Genomic DNA, 26,795 nt, shown 5'->3' on the forward strand with positions numbered 1-26,795 from the left:
TCAGCTGAAGAGGTGGGAAATAGAGCATTCTGAGACTGCAAGTTCATAAGCTAAATATATTAGAAATTTTACTGACCACACAAACCAGTGATGACCATGAAGGGATCTTTAGAAAAAGACAGAAACAAACTGATGGCACAGTTAATTCCAGAAGTATAACACCGTTCCAAAGATACAGGTTTGCTCCTCAAAACTGATGCTTACAGTTGTATTTCATTAAGCCTTACTCTTTGTCATTAGTTCAGATTGCTCCTGGATACAAGTCCTCATTGAGCTGATATAGTCAAGTAATTAAGTTATTTTCCTCCCATATTAAAAGCTCTCTTTACTAGAGCCATCCTGTAATCTGGCTAATGAAATTGTACAGGTACTGCTTCACATCTAGTAAAGTCTCACCAGTGCTTTCAGCCCCTGGCATTCTAGAAAACTATAGCTGGGAGACCCACAAGTGAAATAAAGGAGCTTTTGCTTTGCTGGGCTTGTGAAGTTATGAAGTTTCTTCATTACAAAGAAAGATCTGTGAACAGCATCTAGGACTTTGAAACCCACACCTCATGGTTTGATTAGTTTTTTGTTTGATTTTTTTCTTTGTGGACTTCTTTGTTTGTTTTGTTTGGGGGGATCTGTTTTTTTTTCTGTTTTGTGGGTTTTTTGGGGGGGCGGGGATTTTTTATGCTTTTGTTTGAGATTTTTGGTGGGCTTTTTTAACCATTTTAGCAGGGAAGCCTATTGCAGAAGTAAACAAAAAAGATTTCAGTGAAAGTCTAATTAAAGTTGAATTTATCCGCTTTGCATTTTTTTCCTGCACTAACAATACTGTCCATCCAATTTTTAGTACTTCCTTGAATTTCATTTGCAGAAACATTTAAATACGCATTTTTAAATTTACTTTCCTTCAACTGTGAGCTACTAGAATGGAAGGAATAGTCCACTGAAAGTTCAGTTAGAAAATCTTTGTCTTGTGTTTCATACTCAGATTCTGAAATATATTCCGTAAAAGTAGGCCTAGATTATGGTAATCACTAAAACAGTGCTGTGTCAAAAAAAATATCTAAGATTGTAAAAGAAAGTATCAAATCTCTTGAAAAACTGACTATGTCATATCACATTCTTTACACACAGAGTATCAACACCAATCTTAGGAATTTCCGGGGCTGGAACTCAGAGAGGCAATCTGGCATTTCACCTGTCAACCTGGAACAGGAACACTAGAATTTTATCTGTGGATGTATTCATTACAAAAAAGAACAGCACACACAGACCTCAGGTAGCATTAGCACCTCTCAATACAGTCTGTAACTTCAGAAAGAAAGGCTATATTGTGCAAGATGTTCTGAAAGGTTTTTCTGAGACTTGGCATTTTCCATGGACACAGAAGTCACTTTTCTTCCAGTATGTAAAGACAGAACCTCACACCAATGCAACATATGATACTACAACTTCAGACTTAGATCCAGAAGTCCTTGATAATTTTTCAGACTCAGCATCACTATATTTTAGGACTTTAACATGGATGTTCCAAGTGAATCTTGATGCTCAAAATATTCAAAGGTCTCAGAAAAGGCAGCATGAACTGTATCAAAGAGACCTATGCATTTTAGTGCAAAAATCAAGACTGTAGTAATGCATACTACAGGATTGAACTAGGCAATGTGCTGCAACTTAGGGAAATAACCTTGCATCACCCTTTCAATTTTCAGAGAAAAACCACAAGTCAAATCCAACATAGCTACAGTAGCACAAAACAAATCAAATGAGCAAAGGCAATGCAAAATAAAGGGGAAGCATCTTTCAGCAGAGGTCTGAGAGGCAGCTCTAATCTGAGGAGTGGAGAAATGCATTAGGAAACTAACATAACACAAACTTACATCTACCTGTGCAATGGAAATCTCTTAGGAAAGTATCTGTCATTTCACAGAGAAATAATCTGTGATACCTCAGAGTGTAATGGCCTCCTCGGTGAACATAGTGCTGAATGCAAACTGTAGGTACTTTAAGGCTCCAGAGAAAAGCAGATGAAAGAATTATTTAATGGGTCAGCACATCAGCTGCATTAACGGTGTGATTTTTTTTTTCCCTTGGAATAAATGGCTGAGCAAAGACTCATAAGAGAAAGGGACTCGGATGGAGTATTTCATAAGCAGCCCTGTAAGTTAAATCCATTTACCAAAGAAGCTGGAATGCAAGTGTCTCATCATTATTACATTTTATGAAAACAAATCAAGTTGTTTTTTTTTTTGTTTGAAAACACAATCTTTACTATAATACCAGTATCAATTTGGCCCATTTACAATTTACAAAAAAACCCCTAGCAGTTAAATTAGCCTTTGATTATAAGGCTTACAGACAATTCTGGTTTTGGAGAATGCTATAATTAGATTAATGAACTTTTTTCCTATGAAACTTTATTTCTAGATTATATTAACAGAAGCTATCTGTAGGAAAAAACAGCTTCTCCAACATTTGCAAAGCTAGACTTAAGTCCTCCCCTCTCCCCATCACAATGAAATACATCTTGCCAAAGTCTTAAAAATGTTAACTTCAGTGAATGGATAAAAACTTCTCATTCTTCATGCTCCAAGAAGTTCCCTAAAACAGTGGCAGTGTTTTGAAATAGTTATTCCAACATGCATGATTCTTTGGCATTACACTTTTTCAGAAAGAAAAGGCTAAAAGAAGCCTTTCAAAGTTATTCCTTTTCTTCACCAACACATCTCAATCTTAATCAAAGTCATTACGTAGCACCCAACAGACCACCAAGCAAGCCTAATGTTTCAAAGGCACTCAAAATACCAGAACTTGCTCAGCAAGAGTGCCCATGCAGAAGACTGGGGTAAAAGCAAAAGCAGAAATACATCAATATGCAGAGGCACACTCAAAGCCACTCATCTGACTGGCACCCCATCGGTGCTCACAGCCTCTCCCTTGAGCTGTGCATCCTTGGGTAAGAGAACTTGAGAAAGGTCCAAACTGTTTACAAACATATCCAAAAGCACAAAAAGGAAACAGGTATTTCATATCTTCAAGAGCTACTTAAATTTCTGCACTCAGCTCCATAATTCTACGTTGATGTGGAGCTTCTGAGGGAAGATATCTGCCTTCTAGGCATAGGCACTGTATGCTCAACACACCAAAAAGGTAAGAATCTTCTGGTTAAAAAAAAAAAAAAAAAAGCGAAACCAAAACCCAAACCTCTACCCCCTGGCAAGAGGTCAAGGGGTAAAAAGTGTACTACAAGACAGGTATGAGGCACCAAACAGGACCACAGTAGAAATAAGGAAATTTAACTTTTACATTTCCAAATCAGTAATCAAAAAAACTTTCAGGTATACTGCAAAAAGAGCAAAATACAAAGGTCAACTAAATTTAAATGTTAAGTATGTATTCCAGAAGAGTTCTGCTTACCTGCATTAGTACTGAGCTGGCTATCCTGGGAACAGTTTTCATTGCCATCAGAGGTTGACTGTAGCGAAGAAGATGGTGCAGCTCTATTTCGTTTTTTGTTAGCTTTCCTTTCTGCCACCTGCCACTCTTCATCTTCATCCTCACTTTCACTCAAGTCATCAAACCCAAAGTACTTGATTTTGTAATTGGAACTCCCAGAACTTCTAGAGGCACCTTCATCTCCCTCTCCCTCATCTTGATCATCGAACCCAAAAAATTCTAACTTGACATCCTTTTTGGATTTGGTATTGCTTGGTCGAAACCTGGCTGTAGTTTTTGTAGTAGCAATGTCTGCTTTTTTTCTTAAGCGCCCAGCTTCTCCCAGGTCAGTAGGGGCTGTGGTGGTAAATTCATCAATTCGTTCCATGGTATCCTGTATAGTAACATTGCAAACTGACAAGCAAGATGGATGTAGAACAGTGTAGTCTCTAGTCCGTCCAACCGTCCCTCTAAAACTGGTCCCACTACTTAAAGGAACTTTTCTTGCTGAGTTCAGACCATCATTATTTGACTCATTATTTGCTTTGGATAAAGACTGACTAGTGCCATCCATTAGCTTGTCAAAATTTGTTGCCCCCTGCAGTTTTGCTTTGTTGGATCGACAGTACGTCCTACAGTTGCTTGGCCTAGGAATAGTTTGCACAAGTTCTTCACTAATGGCTTCCTTTGGGTTTTCAGTATCTTCTTTATCACACTCCTCATCCTTGCTCTTCATCTCTGAGAGACGTTCATTGTCAAAATCTAATATATACTCTCCAGTTCTGGTATCTTCAGTATCATCCTCCCATTCATACAAGTGAGTTCTTAATGGGCCCTTCGTCCGAGATGTTTCTGATGGACAGTCTGTTTTTCCGACGTGGGAGTCCCAAGAATCAGGCAAGTCCTTGGCTTCAATGTTATACCCAGAAGTGTCTGTAGTTTCAGCACTGTTTTTGTTACTGTCTTCAGCGTTCTCATAACCGAAATGACTGTTCTCATTATCTTCATTCAAAGTCTGTATTTTATCTACAAGAAAAGATAACTTTATAACTAAAAAGCATTATAAAAAAAATAACACCCGTGCAGGCAACTTTGAAGTCGCAATGTAACAGCAAATACTCAGTGGTCAATGACAAAAAACATTAAAGAGGTCCTTATCCTCCTGTTTTATACATTCAAGCCTTCCAGTTTAAAATTTCCTTCTGAGGTCAGGAAAGGGGATGCATGGGCAGGTTTCAGCTTGTCCCTTCAGATATTCCTGGTCTGAGAACTAGACAGCAGTGAGGTATCAGCACGGAAGAAATTAAAATCAGTGTGGACCACAGAACCTACTGATGAAGTAAGTAAAATTGCTGAAAATTAACCTATAATTCACTGCCTACCTCACTAACTGTACAGCTACTAAAAAACAGTGAAAACAATCCACTAATGTATCTGTACTAAAAACAGTAGAGTCCCTGTTACAAACTGTACCACAAGTTTCAATCAACATACTCCAAACAGAACAGCATACAACTTCAGTGACTGTTATTTGATTTTTCTGTTCAAATTAAAATATTTGGACTTCCATGAGAAATAAAAAAATGCAACACTTTTTATCACAACATTAAATCCCTTCTGAAATGCAAGTTTTTACAATTAAGGTCTACAGATCTGAAGAAGAGCTGCTGCCACAAGTTAGTCTTGCACTTCCCCAACCCATAGCCACACTTCCATCTTATGCTCTCAAAGAGAACAAATTCCACCATAAGAACCCAGTTTTTTGTAAGATTTGTTTCCAGCTGACCAGCATTCACACAATAGTAATGCCAGGGAAAACAGTACGAATTCTTCCACCTGTTATCCTCTAAACTGGTAGGGAAACCATTCCCCTTGGTTTCCACAAAAAACAACAAAAGCTAAGTGGATTTGGTATCAGAGTTCCATGAAGATAGTATCATCTGCATCTGCCATGCTCTGTTGCTGTACCTCACACAAAGATACCCAGAAACACAAGTGTGTTACTTCCTGGAAACTAGATGAGCAGAAATTTCTTTGAAATTTCTGAGACAGTATAACCCAAGGTGTCTACTGTTACTATCAACCCTCACTGTACCGGCTGCCTGGGCCAGGAGAAACAAGATAAGAAGCGTAACTGGAATGCAGAGGACCCTGATGCACAGAAGAGTAGCACATAATGAGATAAACTGGAGAAACAGAAGCAACTGGCACAGGGACAAGTACAAAAACAAAATGCTGGAAGAGAACATGCTTAGAAGACACAGGTGCAGAATGCTACAGTAATAAAAGAGGCTCCACTGGCAGAATGCAATAGCTAAGGTTCAAATCTGTTAGGCAGCAAATGCTCCCTAAATTCATCACTAAAATGAAGGCTTTGGCATTTTTTAGCACTAGTCCTGACTGCAATAAACTTCATCAGCTACCATTTACCCAAATGGTACCAAAATTTCACAGCACTGACCAAAAGGTTACAACCTTCCTGATGAGGAAAGTGAACATCACTTCTGCCCTGGCGCTTTTGTCCATTTGTTTTCAAAATTACAACCACATCATGTAAATGCCATCCTTGCGTATGTGGTTTATAAAAGAACTTTGAGGTGCAAGCAGAAAATTCTATTTTACAAAAATGACTACCAAGAACAGTTTTGCAAGAAATTGGTTTAATCCCAGCTGAAATTCTTCTGGGTGACGGGACAAGCACTATCTCACAAACTGCATTTAAGGTCTCTGGGGTCCACCCAAGGTTTGTCAGAGGTTTACATACTCGGCAAGAGTATGTGAAATGCAAAACTAAATTCCCCAAAGCACAGCCTCAGCCACATCAGTGATGGAATCTTGTTTAAGCTTTTTCAGTATCTATGCATTAAACAAAAAAAAAATCTTGTTATTCCCATTTCAATCTCATGCTTGTGATAATCTAAGCGGCCAAACCAAAATTAATCTTTCCGTAATCAGTTTGACAGTGCACAGTATGTTCCTCCTTCACCCATATGTTTAACATTATTGTGCAACTGAAGACTACCATAATACTCAGACATTAAAACCACCAAATGAAACTCAAAAGATTTTCTGATTTTCTCGCTAAAATACACTTATTTTGCAGCCTCACCACTACCATTCCATATAATTTACTTAAAGTCTAAGCAATATTTAAAATAAGTACATTAACAATCTGTCTGTCTTGGCTTACTAAACAATACTGAATTGCTGGGAAGATGTTCCAGTATGTATATCTGGAAAGGGAATGGTTTTCCCATCCCAAGGAAGTATGCGATTTTAAAGAGCCACATTTCATACCAGGACTAAATAAAATCTCATCTTCCCAGGGAAGCAACAGAATATATATGTGGGTTTGCACATCGCAGCCCAAGACTCAAACAACTCAGGAATCTCTTTTGAGATGAAAAAAGCTGAAATTTAATTTTACATTGTCTCTTTGCTTGACTCATGAGCATCTCAGCTACAGTATGTGCTCTTAAGTAGAAATGATGATCAACACCTCAAGCCTGAAAACAGTCTGAAGAGGCCAAAGATACATAAAAATATATACAACTCATATTCATCACTGGCATTGACAAAAAAATTAATGGAAAAAAAAAATCCAAGAAATCTGACTCCAAAGAAACATTAATCAACATCCTGGGGAATAAAAAAAAAAGACAGGGAAGAAGAAGAGGAGTGAGTGCCCGTTTTGTTGTTTGTTTTAATTGGGGTTTTGTTGTTTGCGGTTTGGTTTGTTGTTTTTTTTTGTTTGTTTGTTTTAAACACTCTGCTACTAGGATATCACAAAAATCTTGACTAGCCTGTAATACATACAGAGAGTATTTTCTGTAAGAGTGAATGTTAGTTATTTTTGATGGTGTAGTTACATGCACTGAAAAATTATTTTAAAAGTTGTTCTAGAATATTTTAGAATGGGCCAAAATTAGCCTAATATTTGTAGGACTCTGAGCAAGCAACACAGTCCCATTTAGTTGTCTGTGACCTATTAAGGGCACAAAACTTTCTACTCTTATTGCAGCAGCCTCATTTGGACAAACTGAAGCATCAGTTGACAGACATCACGATAAGACCACTCCTACTTCATATCTGTTTTCTCCATTTCATTTTTCTGGCTGCACTGAAGCTGTTACACTTTTTCTTCCCAGAGCAGCTCCTATTCTCACCTCCAATTTCACACTTACCCAACCTGCCTGCTCTCCTCATGCTTGTTCCCAACAGTCCCAAGTACAAAGCCAAAGAAATTAAGCTAGCTATTAATTCCTCAGTGCTACTCTCCGCCACCTCTAAAAGAACCACCAAAATGTACATGTACTCATGGTATTAGTACACCTGCACATTAGTAAAATTTGATGAGACTGGCTTAAAGCAGTAGCACCACACATTTAGTTCTTTCAGACTTGAATTTGTTGTTTCTCTTCACCTGTAAATGTGAGGAAAATCACCTTCTCCAGTCAACTCAGCTGACTAATAAATAACAAGACCATTCTATCCGAGTAAAACAGCTGTGTTTTGTTTTACTGCACTTCTATCTTAAAAGTCAAGCACTCATTAGTAACAGCCCTTTCTGTACCACAGTGGGACTTCTGTTGCCGTGCTATAAGCTATGCATCATTTTCCCCATGTTAATTTTCATAATGTTAATTTCTCACGTTCTTACGGAGCTTTCAATTGTCTCTGAAAAGACTTCACAGGTATCAACCTAATGTTACATCTCACTTTTCACTCTCAGCTAGTAATTTAATACAGCATAAAAATTTACTCAGCAAGTAAGTGGCAGTTAACCTCCCCTTTCATTCTGTGCCTATCCAACACCAAAACTTTATAACCACACAGTACTTGAGTAGTTTTAGCAACTGCAGCACAGCGGTTTTTCCATCTCAAATAATAAGCAAAGCTGCTGGAAAATGGAACCAGTAAACCGTTTACCATGCACCAGGTACAGAGTTTGGCTTTAAAACTGAATCATCATAATGCATTAGTAGAAAACTAGGCAATGACATTTAGAGAAATACTTCCTTGAAGGATTCAAACGCTCCTTTTCATCCCATCAGTAGGTCAACAGCTATCAGACTGAAGCTTCCCTACCAGGAATTGCTGCAAATCACTTGCTAATTGCCCAAAGGCACACAATACCAGCAATTCTCATAATATTGATTTTAAAAATTACTATATTTATCAGTAGTAACTATTACAGCAGAAGCTAGCATGATTGCAGGAAACATGTAACATATAATTTTATTTACAGATATAGAAAGCACAGAGAAAATAAGAGAAAATGAACTAATTCTGAATTAATAAATTCTGGAGTTCAGAGGCATGTAATATCTTCTCCCAACTTTAACTACAACTAGGCTCTTTTGGGGCTCAAATACCATAATAAGTCTCCCAAGTAATTTCAGATCAGCAATAGCATGTAAGTACATAATACACCAGAGAGGCTTTCTCCCCACCCCCTCAGGTACTAGCACAATACTCTTAAGAACCTTAACATTTTCCTGCAGCAGTCATAATTTGTTTTCCATTTAAATTTCTGGAAGTGAATAACCTGAGTATGAGAGAATCAATGTAAACAGCTGCCATGTTTAAATTACAAGTTAACTGATAAAGAAAAACACTCACAAACGTACCTCTTTACATTATGTCACTAGCAAGGTAAGAACGTCTTAAGTACTGTGGTTAATTAAAAAAATAACTGAAAATTCTACTCTTTCCCACCGAACCCACTGAAATCTTTTCAGAGCTGCACATGACCTAACTTCACAAAGCTGTATTTAAGTGATCATGATAATTATTGTCCCAAGTAACCTTAGTAAGAGGACCATTAAGAGACAAAAAAATCAAATTCATACACTGCAACATATTAAATTTATGAAAAATTAATAGCTTATATTCCTCTAGATATATGAAAATGTTCAAACAGTGGGAATGTGACAAAATCCCACTGCTTTTTCTGTAATAAACCTTTAAACATTAAACAAATATGCATCAAGACTTGTATCATTTAGACTAGACAGATATAAAGAGAATATTCCGTCTGTATCTTTTTTAAACAACACATTTAATTTAAATGCTCATTTATTAGATGGAACAAATGCTATTCTACAATACCCGCAAAACAGAAAATGTGTTGTGGCTACCACGAGTAGCCATGCTGGGACTAACTCTTGTCTTTTCATTTTTAAAACCATGTACAAAAGGAAGAATGCAATTCTAGACTTTTGTTTTCCTAAAGACCTAATTTTTTTAATTTTTTTTTTCAGAGATAAGACACCTACATCCTTCAGCTCGACACCTCTCACGGTTTTGACATTAAGACATCTCAGATTTCCAATTTATTTTTTTTATTAAGTACCCACTGCACATCTTGCCCTTAATTTAACAGGTTTTTCTTGTTAAGGAACTAACGTCTACCTGAAAATGCGCTCCTAAATAGCCCTCAGAAGCATTGCTATCTCTTTATTGTACTGTATGAGAAAAAGAAATATTTCCACATCCAGCAAACATTTAGTTTGATCACAGCAGTAAAAAAAGACACCATATAATTACAGACTTCTTGAGATGCTTAAAGGTCTGAAAAACTGCAAGGCTTTCATAAACTGCCAGAGTGAAGAGAATCACTTTGTTTTAAATTGTATGCCATCCATAAAAATAGTGTTTCAAACTGAACATTACAAGAAAACAAGGTAAGTTACTAATTGGAAACAGAAAAAACAACCTCCTATTAGGCTTCTTGCCATCAATCTTTAGCTAAATATTCCCTTAAAGAACAAAAAAAAAAAAAAAGAAGGCAAATAGTTTTTTCCAGAGCAAAAGCCGCATCACACCAGCTGACTGGGGCCTCTGGTACTAATTCAAGTTGCCTTCTAGAGCAGGTGCTTAACATAAATCATAAAATCAGAGAATGGTTTGGGTTGGAAGGGACCTTAAAGACCATCCAGTTCCAATCCCTCTGCCATGGGCAGGGACACCTTCCACTAGACCAGGCTGTTCAAAGCCTATCCAACCTGGCCTTGAACACTACCAGGGCGGGGTATCCTTAACTTCTCCGGGGAACCTGTTCTAGTGCCTCACCACTCCCATAGTGAAGAAAGGGGAATATAAGGAACCTCTCTAATCACCAGGCTCAGAAAACTTCACTTCTGAATTGATGATGAAATTATAAAAAGAAATTGCTAGAAGAACCAATAAATAGACAATATGACAATTTATCTCCCCACTTAGCAAAGTGATTCCAGTAACTTTATACTGGCAAATGACCAACATCACCTCTAAGCACAAGGCAAGTTTCTGTGACACATGTGAGCATGACACCAGGACCTAGAAATAAGCACCAAGACACCAACAGGAACAGCCAAAACCCAGCTGTATTACCTATAGCTGCAACAGGCCAGCAGAGTACAGAGTGGCCAGAAAAAGATGCCCAGTATGAGAAATAGTTCAGCAAGTAATTAATGCAAAGTTTTCCTACTGGCTATTTTGAAAGTAAATACAGGTAGAGAATACTAGAAACTACCTGAAAGTACGTGGGGAGAATGGGGGGTTTGGAGGGGTGGGTGGCAGGACAAGAATTTAAGAGATTGCAAAGCGGTTCCAGGACCCTGAAGTGTTTTTCCAGAATTTGCTATACATTTTGCCAGAGTGGCTCTCTTTTGTCAAACTAAGGCTACTTATCTTTGTGCCTCGACATCTTCACAGATTCCACAGAGAACTTTTTAGACACAGCTCAAACTAGTATTTTCTCATATCACTGATGACATACTAGAATATTTACAGTAATAGTATCCTCAACATAAAAAGAACATGGAACCGTTGGAACAAGTCCAGATGAGGGCCACAAGGATGATCAGGGGACTGGAGCACCTCCCATATGAAGACAGGCTGAGGAAGTTGGGGCTGTTCAACCTCGAGAAGAGAAGGCTGCGTGGAGACTTCATAGCAGCCTTCCAGTATCTGAAGGGGGGCTATAGGGATGCTGGGGAGGAACTCTTCATTAGGGACTGTAGTGATAGGACAAGGGGTAATGGGTTCAAACTTAAACAGGGGAAGTTTAGACTGGATATAAGGAGGAAATTCTTTACTGTAAAGGTGGTGAGGCACTGGAACGGGTTGCCCGGGGAAGCTGTGAATGCTCCATTCCTGGCGGTGTTCAAGGCTAGGTAGGACAGAGCCTTGGGTGACATGGTTTAGTGTGACTTGTTCCTGCCAATGCCAGGGGTGCTGGAACTAGATGAACTTAAGGTCCTTTCCAACCCTAACCATTCCATGATTCTATTCTAATGAAAGTTTATTCATGCGATTGACTGATCACAATATACTTTCAGCATCTGGGTACACGTTACAAGAACCATCCTCATTCCTTCTCATGGTTCATCATAATGGTATTGACTACTGCATTAACTCAAACTTGGTCAACATCTGCTCCGGGCAAGGCCTAAAAGCAGTAAGCAGGTTATTGCAGAAAGGGGAAGCCATGAAAACAACTCTTAACAATTCTCACTATTTCTCACAGGAGATCAGAAGTTTGACAGAGCCTCCTTACTTGAAGAGAAAACATTCAAGTTCGGAGAAAAGATAACGCTCTCTCCATTGACTACTGAAGCTGCAAGAGTTAACAATCCCAAATCCTGATCCTTAGGGTACAGCATACACCAAGATGGATCCCAAAATAAAGTGAGGTGAGGAAAAAAAAAAAAAAAAGATCCCTTAGGAAAGCAAACAACTCTTCTTGGTGGAGGGAACACACACAAGAAAACCCAAAACCCACCAAACCCAACATATACAAAAAAAACCTCAACACCCTCCCCCCCCCCCCACAAAAGCCTACACCAAAAAAAAAAACCAAAAAGAACACACCCATAATCCACACCAACCATTAAGAAAGGTATCCTCCAGCCTAGTCCCCATTTCAATTTTATTCCCATTATTGTAAACTGATTGGCTTTAAATCTGAAAACATCATTTTCAGCTCCATAAAAATCAAATCATTAAGAATCTAACACTACCTGCCTAAAGTCAAACACTGCATGCTTTTGTTAACGATTTAGAGAGAGAGGTGCAGAATCTTATTTGCTATTTTTAAGTTACCTGGAACACGGGGCAGTCTCAGGCTGTGTGAACAATGTTGATGTAAATTTCTGTCCTCAGTAGATCTGGGACTGACAGAACAAACAAAGCTTGTTGCCCCACAACTCAACCACCTCCCTCTGCACTCTCCTCAACGCCAACCTGTTTGACTGGGCATGACACAGACCACGCTGCAGATCATGAGCAGCAACATGGGCTGGCTAGGCAGCCTGCTGCTGCCTTCTCAAATGAATTAGGAACCTAGCTGTAACTGCACTTTCCTTACCAGCATGCAGACAAGAGAGAGGTAAGGAAACAAATTAACTGAAGTGAGTTTTTCACTCCAGCATTTTTCATTGCACTTGGAATTCCATTGTATCTTTGAAATCTCTCCTTACCACTTCAAGTTTGATCAAAACTGGTTAACAAGTACAAATGTTATTAGGAAGTTGAAGAAAAGGACAGTCAATATTTGCCTTGGTGTGCTAAGAAAGCATGCTAAGATGTCAAAATATTATCACGTATGCAAAATAAACTCACTTCTTTTTTCATGAAAGAGTTCCCAGTATTAAAAATTATCCCTACTAACTTGAACTCCAGGTTAGCTTTCTCTCATTTCTACCAATTGTTCAATGTTAATCAAAGCATCCTCCAAGCTACAAGCAACAAGCTATGCTGCCTTCTTTAGCTTTTGCAGCATGAAATCTTACGCTCCTTCACTCCCGTGTAACTAGCTGTAAAAGCCTTCATTTTAATACCAAAAGGAACATGGTTGAGTTATTACTTGCAGGAAAGAAATCTACAAACTTAAACTAGGTAGTATTAGCTACAGAAACTAACAGAATTCATTGTGAATGTATAGACAATATTAAAGTTAGTCTGAAGCAATGAAATCTTTAAAAGGGCAGGCACATGGCATGATTCCAATTTTCTATTCCTCTTTATTTCTCTTCAAATAGAAACCTGACTACCCAGACAGATGCAAAAGCACGAAAACAAAAAACATCAAGGAAAAGGCAGCAGTAAGAGAAAAGCATATCCAGGGCTTTCAGCTCTCTCCAACTACTGAGAGCACATATGCCAACAGGCTACAGCTCATGAACAGACCACTGACACAGGATGAGGGAAAGTTTGTTAAGCTCATTATGAGCTACAGCTCTGCCTGATGGTCCTGTACTCTTGGAATTATTTATTAAGGCTCCATTACACACTCACCCATGTTCCCAAGCATCCCTTTGCTCTACAACTTGAAGCTGACAAAGCTAAACGAAAAGACAAATCTTGACAAAGTGCTTGTATCACATTGCTCATTTCTGGGAAGAGAGCCCAAATGAGATGTACACACAGTGTCTTCTCTGGTTTGGACAGAAAACCAGCAACCACAGAGAAGCCATGCTTTTCTTCAAATAAGAAAAAGGACTTCTTTACAGTTTCTCTCTTCTACTCTACATTGGAAAATCACATGTTTTGGTTGGAAAGGAAAAAAGGTTACAAGCTAAAATCCTTTGATCCATTTCCTACCTGTGACTGAACAGTTGAAAAACACAGAAAAAGCTTAGGGATATAAAATACACAATTGCAAGAAATGGGCAAAATTTACTTAGATCAGTCATTATCCATGGATGCCCATAAAATCTCAAAAAGCAGTGACTATTAGGAGACATAAACAGAAGATAAGCGTAAGAGCCTCAGAAGATGAGACTCTCAAGACCAGTTTCATGGTTAACAATCACTAAAAGAGCTAAAATTATAGAATCACAACATCCATAGCTATGATGACAAATTCTTAATTCTGGTTCTCCACGCTCTTTGAATCTAAATGAGTTTCCAACCAGTTTGCATGCAGGTTGGATAGACAGTGTCTCTTAGCAGATGTTTTAAGTGGCATCTTCCTTTGCAGAAGAATTCCCCAGAAAACACAGAAGCGGTAAAATTTAATTTGCTGTCATCACATAACTACTTTCCTTAAGAATAGTTTGCTTTTCTTGTTTCCTTTCCAGCATCCAGAACATGAAAATTCTAAGGAAATTCATATGAAATGTCTGAATTTATTATTTATTAAGACTATGTTTAAAGCAAGCTTAATCACATTATCTCTTTTCATTTTAGTTAGTGTAGCTATTCTTCTAAACACACAGTTTGCGAGGCAGAAGGCACCTTTTCTTCTCTCAAATCACCCAGATGCAGCAGTTTGGTAACACAGTGTTCAGCGTCTCTGATAAACCACTATTTTAATTCCAAAAACCTAACAGATTTTCATGTTTCAGAACAGGAGACATTTTTGTGGCTCCACCCTGTGAAAGGCTGAGCCCTAACCACTACTGTGGTGCCACCTACCATGATCACCATCATTTTTTATCAAATTAAAGCCCTGTAACTTCCTTTTTTGTTTTCCCATATAAATATTTTTGTCCCAGTTGCACCTATAGTCTTACAGCTTACCTTTAACAGGTGGAATAATCACAGAATCATAGAATAGTTAGGGTTGGAAGGACCTTAAGATCATCTAGTTCCAACAACCCTGCCATGGGTAGGGGCACCTTACATTAAACCGTGTCACCCAAGGCTCTGTCCAACCTGGCCTTGAACACTGCCAGGGGTGGAGCATTCACAACTTCCTTGGGAAACCCACTGCAGTGCCTCACCACCCTTACAGTAAAGAACTTCCTCCTTATATCCAATCTAAACTTCCCCTGTTTAAGTTTGAACCCATTACCCCTTGTCCTGTCACTACAGTCCCTAATGAAGACGACCTCTCTAGCATCCTTTTAGGCCCCATTCAGATACTGGAAGGCTGCTAGGAGGTCTTCACACAGCCTTCTCTTCTCCAGGCTGAACAGCCCCAACTTCCTCACCCTGTCTTCATACGGGAGGTGCTCCAGTACCCTGATCATCCTCATGGCCCTCCTCTGGACTTGTTCCAAGAGTTCCATATCCTTTTTATGTTGAGGACACCAGAACTGCACACAATACTCCAGGTGAGGTCTCACAAGAACAGAGTAGAGGGGCAGAATCACCTCCTTCGACCTGCTGGTCATGCTCCTTTTGATGCAGCCCAGGATACGGTTGGCTTTCTGGGCTGCAAGCATACACTGCCAGCTCATGTAAAGTTTCTCATCAACCAACACCCCCAAGTCATCCTCCACAGGGCTGCTCTGCATCACTTCTTTGCTCAACCTGTAGCTGTGCCTGGAATAACTGCCATTCCTCCTCCTCTCTTCTTTCTAATCTTGCTTAAAACCTCATTTGTTTTCTTTCTGATGAGTATATACGTGAAAGACACAACCAATTTTTTTTCAACTGCCTATCATCTGTATATTTACATTCATAACAATATGAATTATAATGTGACTCCACAGACACAGATATGCAAAAACCCAGCATACCACACAGCATGTTATCAATGCCCGCACCAAACTTGTATGCAAAGTCCACAACTCTCTCAAACAAAAGACAAACTGCCATTTTAGTAAACAGTGCTAAAAACCCCTTCCTAATGAAAGAAAACTATTTTTTGTCTTCCAAGAAAAAATTAAACTTTGAAGAATTGTACACCACCACATGCAAGATTACTTGGTTGGAAATCTAAAACTAAAATGATCCCGAAGAGACAGGAAATAGTACAACATCAAATCCAACAGTCAGAAGAGATGCCACAATTGCAGTACTAGAGTTGTCACAGCTAGTTAGCTGTGCCATGCCATCACCTCTGGTGGGAAGTCTGATGAAACAGACACATTCTTCCTCACTGGTAGCTCTGAAGGGCATCTTTTGCTCAGAACAGCAGAAGAAAGCCAATCCAGGAAGTTAATTATTTTCCCCGTTGCAGGGAAAAGAAAACAAAGTGTCATGGGCAAAACAAGGGGATGGCAGGTGCCAAAAAAGCTTGTTTTCACCAACTTTTGTAGCATGAGCCCTCATCAAAAAAATATTAAAGCATATTATAACATAGCAGCACTAATAACTGTTAAAACAAATGTGTCCTTGGGCTAAGTCAGTCTGAATTCAGACACTACTCAAGTTTGTTGAAACCCTTTACTGAACACAGCAGCAGTTTCTTAGAAGAAAATACGAGCTAAGTTTGAAATTGAAAACCATTTCCCATGCAGTTAATAGTCTCTCAGCAGTTTGAACCTGAAATGGCTTCCTCACCAACTGTCTTCTGCTTTCCTGCATGCTTTGGCCTGGTTACGAGGCACATTTAACAGTGTTTGGTTTTCTTCTACAAGCAACAACCAACTATTTTGAACAAAAAGTTGCTTTAACTTCTGAAGCATGAAAGAAATGAAAAGGTCAAAACTTAAACCTTTTAAAAATTGTTCACTGTATAAGTCCATAAAAAAAAAATATTTTAAAAGTATGGATTCTGAAAAAAGGTACTGAGATCATCACTGTTCTTTGGGAAAGGGGAGTTACAGATTGAGTGGAAAAAGAGTTCCATGTACCCTGTCCACGGACATACACAGCATGCATTTCCTTGTCATTAGGAAAAACATGTTGCAGAAATTGGAAGATTCCTTCCTAAATACTTGGGTCTTTTTCCTGTATTGCTATTTCAGCAAAGCAGCATGAATATGGAAATTTAAACTGAATTTCAGATTTCTGAATTCAAGTTAAAAAAAAAACAAAAAAAAAACAAAAAAAAAAACACCACCAAGCCTGCAAAGTATCAGACTAATGCCAAGGCAAAAGAAAACTGGTATCACATTAGCCTGAACTTGAGCTGTTCATACAGCAAGAAAATTCCCTGTGCAATGGCAGAAAGAGTATCTTAAAAAGGGGGAAACATAACAAAAACAACTGAAGAAGAAAGGACTTACCCATCTATCTATATACCCAGCATAACTACTGCCTTCTGAAACCTCCTAACACTGAAATTCTATGGGCATACATATTTTCTGACAGACCTTTCCACTTCTCTGCTGTAAGTTTCTTAATGCTTTGAGTCAGATAGAGCACAGCTGCAGGTCTTTTTTCATCATGGTTGCTGCCAGCTGTCTCCTAAGATAGCCAAATGCTCAGACTTCATTTAGTTTCCCAACTTCTTGCCTCATTTTTTGGACAGCAAAGGCCAAAATTGAAATTCTTCCTCAAGAGGTAAGTAAATTGCACTCAACAACTCTGCCATACAGAATTAGCTTAACAGTTTGAAGCAACCCCAAAAAATCATGACCCACCGAGGCTTTTCATAATTCCAAATAAGTATTGATCTGTGGGTTTTCACTTTATCCTAATGTAAGACTCCCTCATAAAAAAAACTCACCTACTAAGCTGATATATTTTTGCTTGGTAGGAATTACCAGTATAATATTTTCCCAATAACACAACTTATTTCTAGCTACCAAGTCCTCCAACTTTAACAGAAGTGACCTAAGAGCAGCTATTAACACTGAATACTCTTTTGCTATCACTAATATACAGATAGTAGCAATTCAGGTAAATTATCTGTTACATATAGGATTACCCATGAGCATTCTTCTGACAGTACTAAGTCTTGATCAAGTAACATTAGGGTAAGATTATGAGAAGCTTTCCACATTAAGAGCTTCTCAAAGCCTTTAAAATGAGATTCAGCACTAGCTGAAGGCTATTTAAAAACAGAACAAAAAACCAACAAACCAGTAAGTCCAACCATTTAAAATAAAAGGTACAGACAGATCCTCAACTGTGTTATCTGGTTGCACAAACATTAAAACAAACAAACACACTGTTTTTTAATACCAAACATCAGTTAAAATTAACTGACACTTGCATCACCACCACCTTTATTTTAATGTCTAAAGAAATGGACACTGAGGCAGGACAATACACATGGAGCAGAAGTAGCAGGTTAAAGTGCAGCTCCCTGCTTACCAAAGCCATGTCAAATCAGAGTTTCTGCCTTGTTCTAATTGTTAACCTTATTTCACATATGTTAACACTTAAGATACAACAAATGGCACATGCTATCAGGAGAGCTTAAATCATGCACTGTCTAGTCAGTATCAGGACAAGGACTAACAAACTGCACTTTAAACAAGTTAATGAGCACTTTCATGAACATCTAGGCCTAGTTTCCTACACCTAGAGATAATACTGGTGTATGTGGGTTAAGGTTAAGCTCACATTGCAGTCTCTTTCACACTGGGAATATTAACGTTGTTCCATTTGCTTGCCCTTCCCTCTGTTCACACACACACACACACACACACCGCCCTTTCTTTCCCTTTCAGGAATTGCAGAGCCTGCTGAACAGATCTGGTTGAACCTAGTAGAGTACAAAAGTCACCAGGAAGGAGAAAATGGTTGTGGAGAGGGTGAGGACATGTAGACAGTAAAAGTACATACACCATACCTTAGAAGATCACGCAACAACATTTTTATTGCTGTTTAGTTTTAACTCCCCCCAAGTTCGCTCTTCCCCCATACATTCACCCACAATCACTAAAACTAACTCTCTCCAGTTCTGGAAGATAGCCTCATGCCACCAAACTTTATAACTTGACTGTCAATCCAGAAAAAAATCTTCTGAAGTATGTACATCTATGCTGGCTAATTATACAACTGCCTCTAATTGCTCAATGTTCTGAGTGATGTCCTCAGAGACAATTTTATTTATTTTGGATCAATCTACACACAAACATAATAGCTGCTTAAGCCATCCAAGTTTCATTTAGAAAAACTGTCCAAACTAAAAAGCTATAGTCTTGGTTCCCTCACCCTTATTTAAAGGCCCTCCTAGGACATTTTGCAAAGATTCATACTCAGTTGAATTTAATTTCTGAAGAAAGTGATGAAATGGACCTTAATCTTCATTTGACTGTGTATAAACTGAATCTAATAGATTCTGAAAGAATAATTTCATCAGATCAAGAACCACCTTATCATTCCCTGCTTCTGGATGAACTGCAATCAGGAAAGCATGCAAGAACAGAATTCCTTCAGTAAACTTGTTTAAGTAATCTCCTCTGCATTCAAACCACCACTATGCTCAAACAGCCCCTGATGGACCTACCCACCAAGATTCATTGGCTTCCTTACTTTTAGAGCTGTATATATTTATGATATACATAGTATTGCCTTACAAGGGGTTCTAGAATTTAAGCAAGCATCAAATTAAAAGATTTGCCCGTGCTAAACACTGTTATTTTATTATTTACTACACTACTGGAACCAGGAAGCACCAATGAAACTGCAGACGTCTGTCTGTTCCTCTTGGCCTTTCAAGCACTATGAATGTTCAGCACTCTATCACATTTTCTTCCCACTGCTCTCTCATATTCTTTTCCAACCTGAAAAATACTGTTCTAACAAAGCTTTTCTACATGGAATCCATTTTACTGTAAAACTTGCTTTGCTACAAACTCTCATTAACAACGAAAGAAACGTGCAATTATTCCTTCGCCTTGCAAATGTTGGAGGGTGAATGTATTTAGTCTCTCATGAAAACTATATTCAAACTTAGGAAAACATAAATTGTATTTCCAGGCTGAAGGTGTGAGGGTGGATCATACTTACAGATAGATAAACTACAGAAAAACATATGAAAATGAGAAATATTTCAGCAGCAAAAGTAAGAGTAAAATCAAAAGACAGCTACATGTCCCACCATTGCGTCTATCAAACTACAGTTCAAGTCAACACTTTTTTGGTTTTCATGTGTTACATCACTAATAAAATTACTTCGTAAATAACTGAGCTATGCATACCTTCAACTATTCACTATCTTCTTGTCCACTGTATTACAACTAAACAGGCAGACTCAAATTTCTCATCCTAACGTTAACTGTATCTGAGAATTCAGCTACATATTCTGTCATTAAAGTCGACTATGATAATCCAGAGCAAGTCAGTAGGTGTCATATTCATCAAGGTTCATCTAATGTCATCTTCTGCCCAATTTAGAAGCTGCAGTTTAATTAGCCCATTATGTGAAAACATGAGCTCTAATAACATCTGATCTTGTCCAAGAATGTCTTGAACAAAATTACAGCAATATTCAGCTCCATGGGGTTTGTGATTTCCCTCTGAAAAGTATTAAGATACCTTACAAACACATCAGAGCCTCAAAACAGCTCCTAGAAGAAGCTAGACAGAATTTCATTTCATGGGTCCAGAACTTTCTGCATACACATCGATAGAAAAAAAACAAAAAAAACAAATCAAAACAAACAAACAAACAAAAAAAAAAGAAAGAAAGAAAGACCTTTGTGCAACTGAGGTTCAGAAAAGTACTTTTTCCATTCAAATAATTAAGTAAGGCAAGTAGTAAGCTGTATCTGCACCCGCATGGTAGTAACCATGAACCTGCACTAAATTAAAGCCAGCAACTTAAGAATTCTATTCTAAAGCATTCTGTTATTACCAACTCATCACTCTTCAAAACACTACGTTAAAAAATCCCAAACCAAACCACGAATGCGCTGAGCTCAGAACACATTTTTAGAAAAGGAAGATTATTCTATTCAAGGTAGACTAACATAATACGTTGAATCTAAAGTACTGTATTTCAATTTGCAGACATAAGAATCAGAGTGCCAAAGACCTGAAATCAACACGTAAAACACAAAATGCTTCCCGATTGTTTTAGTTAAATAGCATATTCTTGACAATTTCTTACAATTAAGAATTAACCACCCCACGGTTTTATTAGAACATTTAACCAACCCCTGAAAACACAAAGTCTAAATGTGGATTAGTAAAAAACAGACAATAACAGAACCCCATAGACAGTTGAGTAAACATACCCGCAGTTACAAGCTTAGCACTGCTGCCTTGGCATTCTCCATCTTCCAAGGTTTTGCTTGTGCTCTTTTCTTTTAAGAGAGGAACAGTATTGTCAAAAGTTATGCACTTGCTGGATGCAACATGTTCTCCACTGTCTGGCTGATTAATTCTGCTGTTAGCTTCAAGTAGAGGAGTGAAGTCCTCAGACTGAGCAGCTTCACTGGGTTCCAGCTGAGAGGAGCTTTTAGCCTGTGTCACATTCTTCGAAGACACAGGAAGAGATTCTTCATCACTGTCAAAACCAAATGGATCCTCTGTTACCTCATCTTCAACTTTGGGTTTTTTAGGAGCTTCGGAAATATCTGGTTTGACACTCGGCCTCTTCTGTCCTAATTTGGCCATGAAGGTGGTTTCTCCCCATTTCGTACTAAGGGTGGTCCGTTTGTTGGAAAATACTTCGTCAAACTTGGAACTGCCGTTTCCCCCTTTCCGGCTGTAGGTCTTTCCAAATCGGGATGTCATTTTGGCTCCTGTTTCATATTCTCTGGTAGAAAGGAAGAAGAAACATAAATTCACCAACTTCCTAGGGCAGATGACCGTACTTCCATCCTTTTGGAGCCCACAAGCACCAGGCATGTATACTTCACATGAATAACAGATACATCATCTGATTCTCTCTCTAGACCAACTCATTTACATGTGATTGTCATTATGTCAAAAGTTTCTGCAATATGTATCTACCAAATTAACTCAAAATTCAGTTACTTGCACATTTATAAAACAATGGCACAATGAAAAAATACTGTGCTAGAAACACATCATTTTTTTTATTGCTTTGCTCTAATTTTGTACATGGCACTGCTTTCATGAAACACCAACAGAAAACTAAGCAGTATTTTCACCACATCTGAACATGCAGCTCTCTGCTAGAGCCAAACAGCACAGTATGGCTTTAAAAGATTCTTTGTAGTTAAATCAAAAAAACTGTCAGAATATTTCAAGTTGCTGTAAATATTTTAGATGTTAATTACAAACTATTATGACAACTCCAACTCATGTTCTTCTTGCACACTCAGACATACATAGCAATCATATTATTTGGTAATACGATGTGGTTTATGCCATCTGCACAGCCATGGTAAAGACTGGAACGTAACAATCCCCCATGAGTAAATCCAATTGATCAAGGGACAGCAACAAAGACATTTCTCAATCCATTTCTAAGAACATGGAGGAATCCTCCTTGTGTGGACCAGCATAAACCACAATTGTTGACTGGTTGTTACAACTCTAGCCCAATTCACAGTTTGGTCTCTCAGAGGAATAAAGTTTAAATATGAACAGATTAAACAGGAACACATTTAAAAAGTTCCCTACATGTGTTCTATTCCTACTTTTGCTTAACTCAAGAAGACAAACCACTTTGTTTCTTTTTCCCCAAAACAAATACTCAAGCTACTGAACAAAAGACAACATAAAAAGAAAATGATCATATCTGTTTTGTAAACCAGCACTCTTTTTTTCTGTTTGGCCTGAACATGAATAGGAAATTGGAATCCTTTACAGTCAGTCTGAATCTAATCAAGTCCATCTTTCCCTCTGAAATTACTCTCCGTACCGGCAAAACATCTGTTGAAAAGGGGGCATTTATTTAAGATACAGAGCCAAGGAAACCCAACTCTTCAAATGTCAACTGCCTTCACATAAAGTATATGAAAAATAGCATTTAAAATCATGGTTAATAAACTTATCACTTGACCTATTTGTTCAAAACATCTGGTTTTACTATTATTATTTCCCAAAATATGTGGTATACTGTCTTCAATATTTTAGTTTTCCTCTCAACACTCAGAGTTTCTCAACCTGAAGTGCCAGACCAGCTTCTGCCAAGACTAATCCATTCTACCACTTCGTTCTGGAAAGACTGTCTCACTTAATAATACTCTCCTTTATCAGAAGAAGCCAAGTTTCACTTATCATATGAACTGAGAATTCATCAGGCCACCTATCCTTGAGCAAATTTTAAGTGAATTAAAAGTATCAAATTTGAACTTCAGAAGTTTACCAGGTGGATGGTACTGCAAGGCAGAAGAGATACAGGAGCCACCACTTTGGGAAGCACTTCTCCTCAGCAGGTTAGCAGCTGGACAGTAAAGGCACGTGCTTATCTACTGACCACAAGTCTGCAAAACACCATTCTGCAGACTCCTTCTGGTTGCTCCCAGTAGGCCTTACCCTTTAACCCCATCTCCATCCTTTCTCCTCCAGTGTTGACTTGCTCCAAACCCATCATAGCCAAACTTTTTCTTTTTTTGCCCCCTGTAACTAGCTCTAACTTCCTGTTTTTCATTCAAGAGTGAAACTAAGACTTCCCTACATACTGTAGACAACAAACAGCAAAATAAATCAAATTTACTAGTTTTATTTTGCCAATGCTTGAAATAGTTCTAACAGATATTTTATAGCAGAAATACCAAGTTTTAAAGCTATAGAAAGTGAAGTGAAATATTTAACATCTCCATTCCTATACAACTATTACAAAAAAAACCTAAACGCTCCACTCAGCACATTGCCCTCCCTTACACCCTGACTCAACTATTTCAATTTATCCATTTCCAGCATCTCCAAATGGCAGATTTAGATTATGACTCGTGGCCTGCAGTTTTAAAAAGACTCCTGTAGTGAAGAGAACTTTGTTTTCAGATATTAGAGCTCCTCTCGTCACATTTTCCTACTTCTAAGTTTTATAATTAAGATTGTCTCATACGAAGTTTTGAATCAAAACGTCAAAACTCTAATAAATATTGTAAATTGTAAGTAAAGATTGTGAAAATAGAATAAAATAAATATGTAAACAGATTAAAAGATGAGTATCCAAAAGCCTATAAATACACCGTGCTATAAACTCACATCTTAGATTGAGATTAAAGATAAGGAAACACGCAGGTACCTCCTTGCACGAGAATATCAACAGATGAGGATTTTGACACTTCACTTAAAATTCCCTCTTGCTTTTCACTCAGTGTGAAATAACAAACTCGACCAAATTCCCTCTATTTCTACTCCCTGCCCCTCTCTCCTGTATTGTGCTGCAATACCTGGAGCAGTGCAAGAAATGTAAATATACGTCAGTGCTTTTGCCGGCGCTAACTCGGCGGACCAGCTAAACATAAAAGACCCCAGCGATTCCCCAGAAAGCCCACAGGCCATCCCTACTGGTGGCTCCTCGCTACACCGCTCCTCTTACATAATCAAAGTAAAGGAAAATAGGTTAAATGCACGCAGGCAGAAGAAGCTGATGAAATCCCACGGTGACAGTTTCTTTTCTTCCTCCCTCCCCCTGCGGCTGGGGGAAAGGGGTGCCAGCGGAACCGGGTCACCCCACCGTGCAAGCCGGCCATTTCTGATGTCATTTCCCTTCCTCCATGGCTCCCTCTCCCCGCCCCGAAAGAAAACCAACCCCCATTACACAAGTCCACGGGCCGCAGGGCAGCCCTCGGTCCGGGGAAACGACCGAGCCCGCCGGCATTCGCCGCTCTTGCAGGCCGCATCCTCCCCCCTCCCGCGGGCCCTAGCCCGCACTTAACACTCGACCAAAGTCCCGCGACTACCGCAACGAAAACTTCCCGGCGGGCCAGGGACGGCCGCGGCTCCCCCACGCACCCCGCCGCCACCGCCCCGGAAGCGGGACAGCGGCAGGAGGCTCCTGCCCGCCGGGGCGTAGGGGCCTGCTCCGCGGCCCGCACAGGCCTCGGGCGCCGAGCGGGCGTCCCCCAGCCGCTCCTCGCCCGGCACCTACCTCGGCGTCGGTCGTGGCAGCAGGTGTGGGTGGGCGGGCGGGCAAGCGAGCGGTGGGTGCTGGGCCTGCGCGTTCCGGGCGGCGCCGCGGATGTGGCTCTCGCCGCGGTTTCTGGCCGCCGATCCGCCGCCTGCGAAAGGCGCTCTCCGACGGGACACCTCCGCCTGCTCCCCGGCGGCGGTGGCAGCCTCCCAGGGTGGCGCGGGCGTTAGGGGCCCCGGCGCCGCCTCCTCCGGCGCCGCTTCCTCCGCGCCGGGATTATCGCCGCTCTCGGGACGGGGCCCAGGACCATCTCTCCGCCATTTGCCCCGCTCCTTCCGTCACTGCGCGTCCCACGCCCGGCCACCACCCGCAGCCAATCGCAACCCGCGTTACTCAACCGACAGCGCCGCAGCCGCGCATGCGCCCACCCCGCGCGCGGAGCTGACGCAGGGCCCCCCCGCGCGGTGGCTGCTGGGAGCTGTAGTTTGCAGCTTGGTGGGCGCCTGTCTCGGTGGGGGATGCCTCTCCCACTGTGGGACCCCGCGAAGCCCCCGGGAGTCGGCAGCAAAACCCGCGCCAAGTGCGGCCCCGAGCTGTGCTGGGCCCGCGAGGGTCCCGTCGCTTAGTAGAGGCCGGGACGGGCTGCGATGTCGTGGCGCGGCCTGACGGGACCCGCGCGCTCTCCAAGGCGGCCTTCGTTCGAGAGCGCCCCCGGGAGGAAAGTGTCTCCTCTGCGGTTTCCGAAGGCGAGGACAGCGAGGCCCGCCATGGCCATCACACCCCGGCACCGGAGAGGGGCCCCGAGCGGGGTCCGGGGTCTCCCCGGTAGCCCGGTGCAGGAAGTAGCTGGAGCGGGCAGAGATACGGTGAGAACCCTCCTGAGCAGTTTGGCAGCACGGCGGGCACCGCACCAGCCCTACGTCGACTCAATTAAAAGTTTGTTACGCCAAGCAGCAGCGGCACTTCATTGGTACTCACAGTGGTTGTACAGTCTCAAGCCTTTACATCCGCTGCAGAGAGGAAACGTGCTCTGCTGAGAAGTCCCATGAAATCCTCATAGTGTAGACGGTAAAAACAGTGGCTTTCACAAGCTCCTGCTTCCACAAGCACCAGCTTATACAGAGCAGTTACAGCCACCCACGTACATTATGCACACCTTTGAGACTTAATTAATGATGCACTCTGTGTAGGGTGAAAAAACACTCCATGGAGATTGTGTCGTACAGGAAATGTGTACAGGCAGCACACAATCATCAAATGCACTATTCTACATTCTGTAAGCAGCATTTTATAAAATACTTGTGCAATGGAAAACTAAGGGTGCACTATGAGAAAAATGGTGCATTAAAAAAGATCATACCGATTGGTAATTTTTCAGTGGAGTGAGGCCCTCAGGAAAGAAAAAAAAAAGGGGGGGGGGCAAAAGCAACCCCAAAACCCCCTCTAAAAACCTTGGAACCTAAATTGTTTTCATAACACATTGGATGATACAACAACCATCTGCTGTTTGAGGAAAGGTTTTAACATACAGGTGCCAAATGCAAAATTAATAAAAAAAAAATAAATAAAAAATGAAGAGGCTGATATCACTGCACAGAAGAGGTGAGAGTTGTCTTGATACCTGTAGTTAAGAAACATTACTTTTTTATTAGTTTTACCTTTAACCCATGCAAAGTTACTGGCTTTCAATAAAGAGATGCAAGACTATCAATGCAGGATCGTGATCCTGCAAGTAAGTTGACCTGGGGCCTTTGCCATATATCTACTGATGTGTTGGTAGCTTTTTGGTATTCTGAAGAACACACTCTGAATGTGCTCT

General features: G+C 40.1%; 1 protein-coding gene across 5 annotated transcripts in view; it reads right to left on the reverse strand.

The window, feature by feature from the left end:
* Positions 1–25,313, reverse strand: part of WAPL (WAPL cohesin release factor) — a 70,957-nt gene extending 45,644 nt beyond the window's left edge. For 2 of the 5 annotated variants that reach the window (XM_062634055.1, XM_062634056.1), the window contains exons 1-3: positions 24,146–24,577; positions 21,216–21,739; positions 3,406–4,449 (exon numbers count right to left, since the gene is read on the reverse strand). In XM_062634055.1, the coding sequence (XP_062490039.1) occupies positions 3,406–4,449; positions 21,216–21,717 (1,546 nt within the window). In that variant the 5' untranslated portion in view covers positions 21,718–21,739; positions 24,146–24,577. Of the gene's footprint in view, positions 1–3,405; positions 4,450–21,215; positions 21,740–23,260; positions 23,286–24,145; positions 24,578–24,994 lie in introns of those variants that run through there. The other 3 variants (XM_062634057.1, XM_062634053.1, XM_062634054.1) reach the window with 3 other exon arrangements.
* Positions 25,314–26,795: the final 1,482 nt, after the last annotated feature.

Source organism: Pezoporus occidentalis, unplaced genomic scaffold, assembly GCF_034315485.1.
Source record: "Pezoporus occidentalis ecotype Australia unplaced genomic scaffold, CSIRO_AGI_Poc_V1 ctg41, whole genome shotgun sequence".
Taxonomy (NCBI): domain Eukaryota; kingdom Metazoa; phylum Chordata; class Aves; order Psittaciformes; family Psittacidae; genus Pezoporus; species Pezoporus occidentalis.